Source organism: Apaloderma vittatum, unplaced genomic scaffold (genome assembly GCF_000703405.1).
Source record: "Apaloderma vittatum isolate BGI_N311 unplaced genomic scaffold, ASM70340v1 scaffold7313, whole genome shotgun sequence".
Lineage (NCBI taxonomy): Eukaryota > Metazoa > Chordata > Aves > Trogoniformes > Trogonidae > Apaloderma > Apaloderma vittatum.
Genome location: NW_009706480.1, coordinates 41100 through 56206, shown reverse-complemented (window position 1 = coordinate 56206; position 15107 = coordinate 41100). Strand labels below are relative to the sequence as shown.

General features: G+C 39.2%; 1 protein-coding gene across 1 annotated transcript in view; it reads left to right on the top strand.

The window, feature by feature from the left end:
- PLXNB2 (plexin B2) overlaps nt 1–15107 on the top strand; it is an 82697-nt gene that overhangs the window by 57008 nt on the left and 10582 nt on the right. Inside the window, exons 21-28 of the mRNA XM_009865813.1 lie at nt 328–428; nt 2514–2743; nt 3739–3920; nt 4651–4717; nt 4834–4980; nt 8219–8375; nt 9431–9531; nt 10415–10499. Coding sequence (XP_009864115.1) covers nt 328–428; nt 2514–2743; nt 3739–3920; nt 4651–4717; nt 4834–4980; nt 8219–8375; nt 9431–9531; nt 10415–10499 — 1070 coding nt within the window. The remainder of the gene's footprint in view (nt 1–327; nt 429–2513; nt 2744–3738; nt 3921–4650; nt 4718–4833; nt 4981–8218; nt 8376–9430; nt 9532–10414; nt 10500–15107) is intronic.

Sequence of the window (15107 nt, the reverse complement as noted above, 5' to 3'; positions counted from 1 at the left end):
CTTTGTTCAGGACATACAAATTGAGTTTCTGTACTTAACATGTGATTTGTAGCTTTTGTAGCTACTGTTTACTGGATTTTAAATCACTGGCCCAAGTGTGCTTTGAAGCAGCAGGACTGTGATTGTGCCAGGTTGATTTACATGGAATGAAGACTTGGTCCACTGTTGCTTTCTCCTCCTTCATTCTCTTTCTGCTGCCAGTGTTTAAAGGGAAATCAAAACCAGGAAAATGTCTTCCAGTCCTTTGGCTTCCCACTCAGAGCTGTTGCAAGTTATTTACTTTTGCAGTTTATAACTTTTTAAAAATCTTACCTCTATTCCATAAAGGCGCAAGAGCCAACAAGCAGAACGAGAGTATGAAAAAATTAAATCACAGCTTGAAGGCCTGGAGGAGAGCGTCAGAGACCGGTGCAAGAAGGAATTCACAGGTATGACAGATATTTACACCCTTGTGGGTCCTCCTGAGCAATCAGAAAATGGGCTAGAGTAAAGGTACTAGCTTGCCTCAGCTATGCTCTGGGAAGAAATAATTAGTAGTCTGGATTACTGACATTGACATAGAACAGATATTTTGCTATTATATTTGAAAGCCATAAATAAAATAAAATAGGGAGCTGAGGTTCTTCAAGGAAACAATTTTAGTCTAAAGGACGCACAGAGTAGGCACCTGGGAAGTAGAAACCAATTGAGATTGGGGTTACTTAGAGCCATTAATGTGAGTGGCCATTGATAGGAAGTATGTTTTACAGTGACTAACCCTGTGCTTAGTATTTAGTGCAATGGCTGTATGTGCCAAATACGCACATTAAAAACTGTTTTCAGAGCTGCAAAATTTATTTGCAGCAATCAGCATACAAAGGGATGATTTGGCAAGCTCACAGGAAAGAAAAAGCATTTTGCCCTGTTTATCGTGGGAAAACCTTAAGCTTGAATCGAAGAGCTAGCTAATTGTTCTGTGTAAATGTAAAGGTATTATCCCAGGGAAGGCAGTGGGAGGTGTGAAGGCTCAGCATTTCTACATGTTGAACTACGCATTGCAATGCTTAAGTTAGGCATCTGAGTGCAAACATTGCAAATATTGGCCTAAATGATTACCGTGAATTGTCACTTCATTATCTGAATTATACTTGCTGTTGGATCACATTGAAATAATCTCTACTTAAAAAAAAATAACAACACATGCTTTATTTCTAAAGAGAAATAAATTCTTTCATATTGACAGTGGCTAAAAAGAAGGATTGAATTAAACAGCAATTTCAGGTTAGAGTTTGAAATTAATTTAAGAAGCTCAGGCTATCTCAAAGATCTGCTGGAACCCTCTCCCAGTCTTGTTTTTCTGGCATTTCTGGGACAGGATGTTCTTTTCTTGTACCAGCTTGCTTCCTCTGGAAAACTGACTCCTTCCAGGTTCTGGACACAAACCAGAAGTAAATCTTTGAATCAAGACCTATCCCCATAAGCCAATCGAGGTTAACAGCCTTCCCTCTCACCACCTCTCCCATGCAACTTCTGAAAGGAGAAGGTACCTTTCTCTTGCTGACACTCCTAGGAGCGAGGGGGCTACAGGCTCCTGCTGCATGTTGCGGTGAAGGTTTCTTCTCTGCTCCACCAAGCACAAGGGAAGTAGAATGCACATCCAAGGAGTCATCTGATTCTTAAACTGCATCTGCTGATGGTAAAATGAAACACTGAAGTCAAAACATGTTCTGGATCCATCCTGTGAAACTGTAATTTCAACAGCACAAAGTGCAGACAGCCTAAAATAGAATGGGCCAGGGATAGCCAAGGAAAAAGACACCAGGATGGAAGTAAAAATACCATGGAACTGGAAATCACAAGATTCTTTCTCTGTCTGCTTTGCTGAATGCTAGAAAGCAAAGCGGTAAATGAATGCCTAAGAGAAACAAAATTGCTGAGACAATAGGTTACTGTAATAATTGACATAATATTCAAGTCAGTCAATGATATTGGGTAACTGGGAAGCCTTGAGCTAGAATAGCTGCTCCGAAGGATGATTCCCTAACTGTTGTCCCTTTAAGAACTTCAGAGCCCCACAGAAATATTTCCAGCAATTTCAGGGAACCATTTAAGCATCTTCCTTCCTGCTATTTCCTTCCTTCCCAATAAATTAGTGTGCTTTACACTTTAAACCTTTCTTTCCTTGATTGCTATGTGTTTTTTGTATGAACTTCTATTACAGCCTAGATTCAGAGGCAATCCTACATTCATACATATGAACTCATCCAGCTGACTATAAAGGCCCTTTCTCAGACAGGCAGCAACAGGGAAACCATCTGTGCTAAAGGCAGTTATCCTCATGTCGCCACAGAATTAGCCGTGGTCATAGTTAACAGGATAATTGGTAAAAATAGCAAGAGAAAATGTGAGAGATGAAATAGAAGTTTTGGTGTTGAGTTGCTTTTTTTCCATTAAAAGGCACCCAAAGAGATTGTTGCCTATAAAAGCTGCAGGCTTTTTTTATATGAACCTTGAAACTGTATTGCATATTCCAGATCTAATGATAGAGATGGAGGATCAGACAAATGATATCAATGAAGCTGGAATTCCAGTACTGGACTACAAAACCTACACGGACAGGGTCTTCTTCTTGCCCTCCAAAGACGGAGAGAAAGACGTGATGATTACAGGAAAGCTGGATATTCCCGAGGCCAGGCGGCAGATCGTGGAGCAGGCTTTGAACCAGTTCTCCAACCTCCTCAATAGCAAATCTTTTCTCATTAATGTGAGTACTGAAGTAGATTCGCGTTGTCCCTTAGCTAGGCACATCTGCGTGTGCAAGACAGTAGGCTTGCAAGCACAACTGAACCACAATTATTAAACCCAAGTAATTTTCGTACTGTTCTGGTTTCACAGTAACTGCTGCAGATACGTGGCTTCACAGCCAGAGATTCCTGGTGAGGCGGAGAGGCAAGATCGTATTTCTGTGCCAGGTCACGTGTAGTACGGAGTTAGTCAACATTGCAGTGGTTTTAGGAAAACAGATATTACCCAATCTGGCATAAAAACTGCTGATACAACTTTGGTTTAGCCTTTTAAATATCGTGATTGGATTCCATCCTGGTTCATCCCAGGAGTCACCTGCAGGCAGCCATCTGCTGGATCTTTGTCCCAAAGAGGCAGAGGCTCCTCAAGTGGCCTATTCATCAAGACTGATGAATGCTCACAGCAGCTCTGAAGAGACTGCTAATTGCTCACTCTCAAAAACTGAGACTGATTGTCAGACACCTAAATATAGATTTAGACTTCTAACTTTTTCTCCTTCCTTTAAATGAGGCTCCAGTGCTGAGCTAGTTAATGGTAGCATTACAGTTTATGGCAGATGAGAGCACTTCCCCAGGTGTACTTAGATTAGTGTCTTTGTAATTTGATGTGAAAGGACTGGGAATTTGGGGGAGAGGGAAGCTGATTTTCTCTTTTAAAAACTTGTCATAGAACACCTTTTTTCAGTTAATTAAAGCCTCCTTTTTAGATAAGGCTTCAGTTAAAGTATATAAGCATTCCTTGGGTTAGTGCAGTTCGCTCTGTGTGTGTGTGTCTAAAAAGAAATTATAGGCAACATTTTCTTACAAGTAGTTTTCTTCAAACTTCTGAAAACTCCATCCTGTGCTTGGGAAATTAATATTAAAATAATATTGCTTGTTTCTTAGGGCAGTCAAGTGTTGAGGTTCTTCAGAAACCTGTTATCTGACTTGATTTTACATTTGTTTTCTGTTTCAGTTTATTCACACACTGGAAAACCAAAGGGAGTTCTCTGCTCGAGCTAAAGTGTATTTTGCATCCTTACTGACAGTTGCTTTACATGGAAAACTAGAATACTATACTGACATCATGAGGACACTGTTCTTAGAACTGATGGAGCAGTATGTTGTGGCCAAAAACCCAAAGCTGATGCTAAGAAGGTTTGAATGATTGACATATTTTCTTTTGCAATGTGACTGTATTAGAATGCCAAGTGTCCATGAAAGTCAGAAATAGCCTGGACTAAGCATACTGGGAAATCAAGCTCACCAGGAATAGCTGTGAAAGGCACAGGCCGGGCTGCTTTGAATACTGTAATGTAGAATCTACATCAAGATTACTGCAACATCTACCTTACTTCAAAATATGATACTGAACATTTCATTTACTTTTTAATCTAATTTTGTGCCAAGTGATCTAGCATTTATACCACACATTATCTTGGTAATGAGCGCACATATTATGCACATCTTGCACTGTGCATTCAGAGAAGGCTTGCTCTAGTGTTTTAACCCTGTTGTCATCCCCAATAAATTACAAAAGCCCTTGCTCTGTGTACGTTGTACCATTGTAACCTGGAGGTTATTTCCCAGTAACTGCACAACAGGGTTAATTTTTTAGTTCTTACAGTGTAGACCCAATTTAAGATTTTGCATAAAGGATGTGTGCTTTTCAGTAATGATCTGAAGGTACCGGGGAATGATGAGCAATACAAAGCACTTATGCTAAAGCAAGTACATGCTCTCAAGACTCTATAGGGAAATCATTGCATTAGGAGAGTGCATGCAGTTAAGCATGTAAAAATATTGTATTTCAAGCGAGCAATGTTTTTCTTTAAGTCTTTGTGGTTACGTGCCCTTACCATACTCAGGGTTGGTTGCTGTTTTTCAGATCTGAAACGGTTGTTGAGAGAATGTTGTCTAACTGGATGTCTATTTGTTTATATCAGTACCTCAAGGTAAGAACTGAAGTCTGTTGCACCCATGGGGTGCTTTTTTATCAATAATACTTAAACATGCTGCATTGGGTATAGCTTTTGAATTTGCTTTATTTCCTTTCTTTTCCTTTAAACAGGATAATGCTGGAGAGCCTCTGTACAAATTGTTCAAGGCTATCAAACACCAGGTAGAAAAAGGCCCAGTGGATGCTGTACTAAAGAAAGCCAAGTATACATTGAATGACACAGGCTTACTGGGAGATGATGTAGAGTATACACAGTTGGTAAGCAGAGCATGATTGATATATTATAAAATCATTTTTTCTTTTAAAATTAAGTCCTGTAGTGTTAAGTCTGTACATACTTTCCTGGACTACTGTGATCTGCATAGAAATTCTGGTCATGGGCAGGACTTGTCAATAGTTTGACTCAAGCAAGTCTCCAAGCAGGAAAACAGAATTATAAAGCATCTTCTAAGCATTAAATCCAAGTCCTGCCACTGTGGTATCCATGTCAGTAAATCCCTTTCATAATTTTCGAAGTCGGTCTGAACAGTGGTCAGGGTGTTTGGCTCCTTCCCTTTTTCTGTCTAAATTAAATGGCAATTGATTTTTGCAGAACTCTTACACTAACGTGCTTGAACGTCAGATTGTCTTTCTCCCTTGTGATTGCTGCTTGTCAGCATATCAAACGACATTTTAGAGATCATTTTATTAGTATACCAGGATGAGCTCCTCTATAGTCCTGTGAGATGGCTCTGCAATCTCCAAAACACTTTATAAACTTATTTCTACACTCGTTGATGTGCGAGTCAAATCTCTTGAACATGGGCAGCCCAACTGGCATTGAAAGGGATTAATTTCCACCTAAGGAATTTCCTGGAGACCCCTTAGATGCTTGAAGTGGGATGAAGTGGACATCCCTGTCTCAGGAGTTCCCCATCTGAGCTCCATCCCACTCCCCTAGAAGCTGATCACCAGTGCCATGGTCTCTCCTATTACAAATTCTGCTTTGACTTCATTCTGTTCACTGCCACAGCTTTCCACAATTTTTTCAAATGGACTCCAGCACATGGATTCACTGTCTTTTTTAAAAAACTGAAGCAGCCCACTCTTTAGCTGTTTAAGGAGCTGTTTAAGTGCTACTCTTTTTGACAGCCTTGCTGGTTTTCTTCAGGATACAGTGCAATGAATATTAAAGATGCACAGACTGTCCTTCAAAGACCAACACAGTTGGTTTTTTTTTCCCTCTCTGATTTCTCTTTTATTGACATGTTAGGAGCCATTTGTGGTTGTCTCCAACTGTGAAAGATGCAGTGACATATCTGCAGTGTGGAAGGAGAAACCTCATAAAAAGCTTTATTAAGTCCTAGTTTAAAAAAAAAATCACCATTTTGTGTATTCTGATGGGAGGGCTGATGTGAGGAGATTGCTGTAGTTCTTTCAGTCACGGAATCGGTAGACTGTGACCTAGACTGCCTAGAGGTAAAGGGTGTGCTGAGCAAGAAGAAATATTTTAACTTCAGTTGATATTTTGGGGATTAGTTGAGTTGTCATCTTCATATCTGAGCTCTGAGTGCCACCCATAGAAACCACACTGATTGGCAATGCTGATTATATTTTCTCTGGTGTATGGAGAACAAAATTTACTTGCACTGTACATCATGTAAGACTTAATGGCAATAATTCTTTATTCAGTCTGTTTCTTTTCACAAAAAAGCCAATGCCTGCAATTAAGCTAAATGAATGCAGTGTGAAAGAAAATTTGTGTATGCAATCAAATGTGGGCACAACAAGCATACTAGCTAGATATTAAACATTATAACATCGTACAGTACCAGTATTTGGTCCAGATTTACAGGTTTCCCATCAAACAAAGATTTTATGTGTGTGCATGCCTGGAAGATGATGAGATATATGTATTTATATATGTATGATGAAACATGAAGCGTATTACTATTGCTGTAAATTATTAGGATCTTTGGCATGATGATGACATTGTTGTGGTAACTGTGAACAGTGAGGGAGCATTTGTGCACCAAGGTAGGTTAAAGCATGAGTTAATTAGTTTCTTTCTGCCTGAAAGTGAGACACGGTGGGAAAGTATGGTATAGAGCAGTTGTCTGCTCTTTAATTGTTCTTATTTAAAAGATGAATCTGTTTTGCATCACTGCTTACACTGACATGCTGCATACTGAACCAGCAGCAAAATCATGTCTAATTACCATAAAGCTAATAGGAAGAGGAAGGTGAAATCTCATGATTAGCTTGAGAGTTCTGTCAAGGGACAGTGCAATCATGTTTAATTTGACTGCCGTATGGCGTAGCTTTTCTTCACTGTTTAAAAATACCAGCCATGCAAGTTTATTTCTGAGCTTTGAGATGATAAATTCAGGCATTCTGGTTGGCAGGACTGTATGTATCTGAGAGCTGTGATGCTTCGGATGTGCCTGGCCTCCAAAGCTCCCTGACCAGCAAAAGATCCACAAGAGCTCTGAGCTGTTGCACTGATTCAGCTATTCAAAGAAAAATGCTTTTTGTAACATCTGTTTGGTTTTGGTGGGTTGTTTTGTCTTATGGGGAGGTTTCCTGCCCATCGTTTTCTCATTTCCTTTTGTCTCTATTAAAACTAATGCTTACATAGCGAAGCTACTTTTAAAAAAAATCATCCTCGATTTAGCAAATTACAGGCTTTCAAGAAATTGTCGTTAACATAAAAAACCCCACCACGTCAATACTATCAAAAAACAGTAATATTTGAGAATCACTTAGGTAAATTTCCTGGAGCTATTAGAGTTATTGTGACAACAATAAGCAGTAAATGAAGTCTTGGAACACCAAAGATGATATAAATGACTTTTTTGTATGTATTTGTGTGTGTGTGCATGTGCGTGTGTGTTTGTATGTATCTAATGAACAGCTGATTACAGGAGGTGAAATGATGGGAGTCGAACAAGTCACTGCTCATGAGCTGAGCTATGTTAAATCACCATATGTACAGACCTAGTCTGCTGGACTTGAGAAGTAAAACCATGACCATGAAGACAGCATAAAGGAAGGCAAAAGCACATGATATTCTAGGAGTTCAGCAAAGTGCACCTCAGATGATTATTTGGAACTCGTTGAGTGTGGACACTGAATTAGTTGTGCTCTTCTGTGTTTTCAGGTTATAATGAGGAGCATGTAACTAGTCAGTGGTCCAGCTGCTTTGTGCATCTCTAATAAATTCCCAAGACTCAAATATTAGTAGAATATCAGGTGTGAGCCAATCTATCCTGCATCTTTTCCGTTTTGTCATAGTGGGAAGTATTAGCTGGAATTTATGGTAGCTAGTTGGCTGCATAACAACAAAGGATCCCTCATATAATCCATAGTCCCATTGCAAAGATGTGCTGCTGTGCAATAATCATTGCACGGTGAATTTTAGATATTGTTTGCATTTAAATCACCCAGAAAAACAGATACAGGGGTAATTCAGTGCTGATTTGTCTTAATAACCATATGCATTCTGTTTTTTTTGCAGACAGTAAATGTGTATGTACAAGATGGAGGAGCCGATCCCACACCTGTGAAAGTGCTGAACTGTGATACTATATCACAAGTAAAGGAAAAGATAATAGACCAAGTTTATCGACATCTGCCCTGTTCTCAGTGGCCAAAAGCTGAGAGTGTAGTTCTTGGTAGGTAGCTTCTTGTAATACTGGATTGAGCAAGTGAAATATGTTGCGTGATTTTGTGTTTTCTCAAAAAATGTCTATGAATTCTATAAAAGCAATTTACTTGCAATCGCTATAAAAGCAATTGTACTTACTGTTTAAAAAAAACCAAAAACCTGAATTCATGTTCAGCTGGATACAAATATACAGCATTTCGCACCAATCATAATATGCATTAAAAATTAATGCTTTCTTACAGAGTTCTTTTTCCTGACTCTTAAAGTTTTGGTGTACTGTCATTAGTGTGCAAAGAGCCTGTTAATGACTGTTAGCACAAATGTATTCATGTCTGACAGAGTCAGTATCTCAGGTACTAATTAATGTGATAATGACAGCATGGACAATTAACTGATGGAGAAGTAATGATGCGATTTCAGAAACTGGTACTGAATTTTACTTGCCTTTATGATGGTTATTCAAAAGAATTATAACTTACAGGAGCTGCACTTTTAGGAGATGATGAGCCACCCATCCTCCGAAAATGATCCTTATTGAAGGCTTTCAAAATTGCTGTTTTCGAGGAAAGAACAAAATTACGTAACTTAAAAGGCCCGATAAACTCATAGTGAAAGCTCCCATTAGTAGTTTTGCAATATCTTCATTACTGCCTTAATCAGAAAGTATTCAGAAATTCTTACTCCTCGGAAAATCTTTGTAAATTTCCTAAAAATTCCTTTTCTATTCCATATGAATTCCTACTCTGTTTGGACTTTATATATATACTTTATATATATGTGTGTGTGTGTATATATATATTTGCAGTATTCTGTGCAAAGGAATTTAACTTTCCATGAAAAATAATCAGAATTTATGTGCATGATTAGGAGTGGTTCATACAAACTTCTGTAATAAAGACCAAACTATTAAACAACATAAAACACACATTATGGCATGTGCCAAATTACTTGTCTTAATGTTTCACAATGTGTCAGTGGGTCTTTAAACTCAAACATTCTTGTTGTGGTTATTCTTGCACGTGGTTAAAAACTGGGTTTTTTCTCATTTTAATTACCCTTTAGAGTGGCGTCCAGGTTCTACTGCACAGATCCTCTCAGACTTGGATTTAACATCCCAAAGAGATGGCAGATGGAAACGTATCAACACACTAATGCATTATAATGTAAGGAGATGTTTCAGAGCAGTTGTTTGCATTTGTTAACTGTTCTCTAGTAATAAATAAAACCTTTAATTTTTTTAGAGAAACTTCTGTGCTACATAACAAATAAATAAAAAAACCCATTTAGCTCTGGGTCTAGTCAGTAAAAGCTTGAGAGAATGAAAGGCTAGATCTAGACAGATTGCCTAAAGATCTTACCAAAAACACATCACCGAAATGCCAACAATTTGGTTTCTTCATCATTGCAGTGTCCAACTCCGAACACTCCTTTGAACGTTCAAAAGCTCCTTTCACTGCATCTCATATATTCTTTTCTCTACCATTTTCTACACCTGAGAATTGTCTATGTCTTTGCTCTGCTGCTAAATAGATTTTGGGTTGGTCTGGTTTGTTCAAAGGCCCAGTCAGGAGAGCAGATGTTGATGGTTTTGTACTGTCTGGTTTTGGTTCCATACTGTGCACTCTGCCAAACACTTATCTTACCTTTGTGTGCTACTTATTGCTTTCTAACAACAGATATCCTGATTAGGAAAGACAGAAGTTAGTTTTCCATCAGAAAACAGATAGATCCAATTCCTCTTGATAAACCCCATTTTTTGTACAAAGGACACCTACACCAGATTGAGGAACCACTTAGGTCTTGGAGATGCTTCTAGCATTTTCAGCACTCTCAGAAGAGGTGTTGATGGGATCTCTTTTTGGAGGAGGGGGAGGCACTCTGTTCTGAATTGCAGAGCCAGTTGCCCAAGGAGCCTTTGAAAGGCAGCATTAATCATAGCTCTAGATTCCCTGCTAAGATTAGAGAAACTGCAGTTTAGGTTTTAAGAAAGAGGTTCGGCAGTGCATACTTCTTTTCAATAATGTCCCTGTGTTTGTATTTTCAAAGGTCCGAGATGGTGCCACACTCATCTTATCAAAAATGGGAATTTCCCAGCAGCCAGAGGATAATCAGCAAGATGTCCCAGGGGAAAGTAAGTACCTTGCAGCTTCCCTGCCTCCCAAAATGAGTAGAAGTCAAAACCCACACAGAGAGGGTAACACGTCTGTCTTGATCTTATTTAATGAGCACATCTGTGGACTTAGATATTCCCCACCAGATTATGTAGCGCTGATTTGTTGTGTGTTTTACCCACTGTTCCCTTGCAATGGTTTTCTTTGTCCTCATTATTAAAGCCTTAAATAATGGAGCTCTAACCATAATTGCCACAAGTTCATACCCCAGCTTAATAGAAAGCACTCTTAGAAAACATTTCCTTGCATATTTTGTTACTTAATCCTAGTACATCTATAGTCAAACCATATGTTTCATCTTTCCAAAGCTTTATCTCTTTTTCTCCTTCCTTCTTCCTTCACTAACTTTCCTCTCCAAATTTCTTCCACTTCTTATTAGACTGAGAATTGAATGCAGTGTTCTAGATGAACCACAGCAGAGACCAGCTCCCCTCTCTGTGACATAATGGACCTGATGTAATATATTTAATACATTTCTTACAATTGTATTGCCTTGCAAACTCATCTCTGTACGTTCATATCTAGTGTCTCCCTCCCTTTCAGTGATATTTCATCAGCTATGGTAGCTTAGTTTTTCCAAGGTTTGTTGATTGGCTTCATTCATTCCATACATGTTATCTCTTTAGATGCAGTGTTTTCCACACTTTCTTTGTTCTTTTTGAGGTTTGCAATCCACTGTAAGTTAGTGCCAGGAGTTTCCTTATAATGTTTCCTCTCTTTCACATCACTAAGGCAGCTGTTGCATAATTCTTGTATTACCGTCTGCTGTAGCATGTTTAACTTCTCAACACAGAAGACAACTTGCAACCCATCTTTTAAAGCTTTTACTTCTACTTGTTAGTACTCTGTCTAGACCAATTTCCTTTATCTCAAAACCTCTTGAGACACAATATCCATTATAGCCTAAAATGCACTCAGATTTTTATGGAAATATTTACTTGTAAATTTATGTTCTTTGTCACGTATGTTTCCTTTACATTGCAGATGTTCAGCTTCTCTGGGGTTTTTTATCCATATATTCAGTTATTTTACATGAGGTAGAAGTTAGGTTTATGGAATAATGAGTAATTGTTGAGATCATTCTTCCTTCTATGAACTCATTTGATATGCTTTTCTGTCTAGCACTGATTGCAAAAGCCATTGCTTCACCTGATAGTTTCATTTCTTTAAACAGATTTACTGGTCTTAGAGTTAATAGGTTTCAAGGGCTGGGCAGTCAAACAGATTGGAAATAATATGCCAGAAAAGTACATTTTTCAAGAAGATGGGTCCCAGGTGACAGCTCTGACGTATATCACTATTTAAGAAAACTGCAGACTTCCATTTCATTCCTATTGAGTGTTGGACAGGAAATTAGGACAGGAAGAAGTACTTGACATTTACTTTTTACTCTATCCTCATGGATGCTTTCTGTTGAGACTTTTTCCAGCGTCCTTGAGGAGTTTTCTAATGGTTGTGGCCACACCTGTGCTGCTGTCCTTTCACGCCTTTAGTGCAAGTGCCTGCCATGGTTGGCCAAGTGGTGACTACTCTGTCAGAGCAGACACCAACCCCACAGGTTAACTTAAAAAGCCATCTCGTTTAATAGAGAGGGCAGTGACGTGCAGCCAGGCGAGGAGCTGATTCCTACTCCCTGTTCAGTTTGGCTCCACTGATTGCTGAGAGAACTGCTGAGGCAGTAGTGGCCTCCACTCTAAAGAAGTGGGGTGGACCATGGATGGAGCCTGGTGGTGTCCTTAGCTTGCTTTGCTTTCTTAGTACAGAGCAGTGTTCAGTCTCCCCTTGTTGGGTTTTTTCCTTTCCTCCTTCTCTACAGTTATATCCTTAGCTGTAGTTCAGTATGGTGAAGCTCTTAGAACACAGGTAATCTGTACTTCGGGATGAACTTACTTATACATGTGCCGTACTAAATTGTAATGGAAAAGCAAATTTCTGGGGACAGTACTGTCACACTGGAAGTCTTGCACATGAGAGAAAAATCTGCAGGGAGAATTTGGATCCCAAAGTATGGAATGAAGACAACTTGCAGCATGTTTCTTCTCCACACTCCATCTTACAGCATGGTGGTGTCCGAATTTGGGAGGACAGCATTTCATGCCAGGCTACCCCAATTTCTTCAGCGTCAAGGTTCCTCAGAGCTATCTGGCACCAACCTGTTCTTTTGGAAAGCTATAAAATGTTACAAAGCTAGAGCAAAGCAAGAGCCTGCAGTGACAGTGATTTGTGAGATGCTATGTGTATAAAAGGGAGAGCATCAGAGACTTCCACTCCCACACATACACATTTATATGACACAGGGATTTACAGGGTTGGAATAAATGGAAATCCTATTCTGGCTTTATGAATGAGGCTTGTGACGAAGTGCTTTTCCTTTGATTCAGTCTCTCATTAACTTGCACCTTTTGCATTGAGAAGTGTCAGCTGAAGCCATTGACTGTCTGCCAAATTACGAGGCTTTGCACAAAACGAAAATGTAAAACCATGTTCAGAGAAGTTGCTCTAAAACCTGGCATTGCTTCCATCCTGCTTTTGATTCACAGCTTCAACCAGGAAGACACTAGAAGCTGGAGACAGTGACAAATTAAATGCAGCATCTTTTGCTTCTGGAGATAATAAATGCAATTATTAATTTGTATCAAGATGGGAGAATGGTGTCAATGATTTTATGCTAATATTTCTGTACTGAACTATGAGCCAAAACAACACACACTGTTATTCCAGGATTTTTCTCTGTTGAGTTTGGTTTTGGGTTCTGTGGGGTTTTTTTCTAATTCTGAATAGAAATAGACAGAAGGTTGCAGATCAGAAATACTGATCAGCAGATCCATGTAGGGCAGCCCTTCCTTCACCTCCACGGAGACGTGTATTCACAGGGCAGGAGGAAACTGGAAGGAAGCTGATCTCCCACCAGCCATGCAAGGGGAAAGGGACTGCACTGCCTGTCACCATCTCGCTTACTTCCATCATGTTCACATCATGGTTCATACTGCTATAGTCAGCCAGTCAATATTTGGCATTAAGTGCCCCCCACCAGCGTTATTTTATATCGGCCAAAGAATGTCCAAGAGCCAAAACGGAGAGTTTGGGGGAAGCATTTGGCCCAATTTCTCCCAACTTACAGCTTGACATGTAATGTGGCTACTGCAATAAAAAAGGAGTTTTTTCCCCTAGCTTTTATTTTCTTCACCTCCTGCTTTTCCACTGGGGAAAATATTGCCTCGCAGAAATGTTATTTTCTCTTAGCAACCATACTACTGACATGTTTTGTTGCCCCATGCTCTGATTTCTCTTCCTCTTTCTTCCTGTTTTTAGCAATGAAGTGGGAACTTTGTGTTGCAGAAGTTCATCTGCTTGAGCTGTAGTCTCTTAATCCCTGTTTTCCTATGAAATAACCACTATTTTCACTAGTAGCCAGTTCTGCTGCTGCTACACAAACAAGGGCCAAATTAAGCTGCACATAAGCATCCGCAATCTCAGTGGAAGCCCCTGTGGTTGTTTCTCTTCTTAAAGTTAAACCAGGCCATAGAACATCAGGAGGGCAAAGAAAGGATAAATTCCGTTGAGTCAAAGGAGGAAGCAGAAGTGTACCAAGCGACTGACACAAGGCTGGAAAATACTTTCTGCTCCAACCGCAGGATTTGATCTCTTCAGTTACAAAAGTAAATAACAGGCATTACCAAAGAAATTCCAGACTTCAGGCCCAGCAGCAATTCTTGCTGTACTGGCAGATGACTGCTATGAATGGTAGCGATTGCGAAATCGCAGCTGCTTCAAAATAAAGCGATGGCTTTTATTTCTTTCTTGCTCTGTTCACATAAACTTCCAAAGCAAATCAAGGACTCTGAAAGGACATGATTTAATGTGGGATATTTTTTTTTTCCCTACTTAGTTAAAAAGTAAAGGCCCACGTAGCTAATGCTTTTCATGAGGATATATAAAATAGATTCAAGCAGAAGTATTGGCTTGGTGAGATTACACATAAGTGCTATTTTCCTCTGTGATGTAAAATATTGAACATACGTGCAAGCTGGAAATTTTGATGTAGCTGTTGAGGAACTTAGTAAACTACTATGGCCAAAAATTTGAAAGGGCAGAATGCATGCAATTAGAAACTGGTGTTTACTTCTGTAACTGGGATTCAGTTACGTTAGATACATATATTAAAGCATAAAACTTTCCAGGAATGCAAAATAATTTGTGCAATAGGGCTGAATCACAATTTTTATGGGAAAAATAACTTTCACATTTTTAAGACCTCGATGATTTTAAATGCACTGATTGAGTAACTTCCACTGGAAAAGCGCCATTGATTCTAGGGACTATGCCAAGTAGATAGAAAAATTCAGAAATTAAAAGAAGTAAAAGCAAAACCAGGAGACTTGAAACTAAGTTTGTGATGCAGAATCTTTTCTTCCAAGGGATATTAATTGTGGGTTAAAACAGTCGTATCATCTTCTTCAGAACTATTTGTAACACAAGGTTGTCAAGCGTAGAGTTTGTCTGAACCTTCACGATGATGCTGGAATGCAAGGCTCCCTTTCTTCCACTGTATGATCATTGAAGTAAGC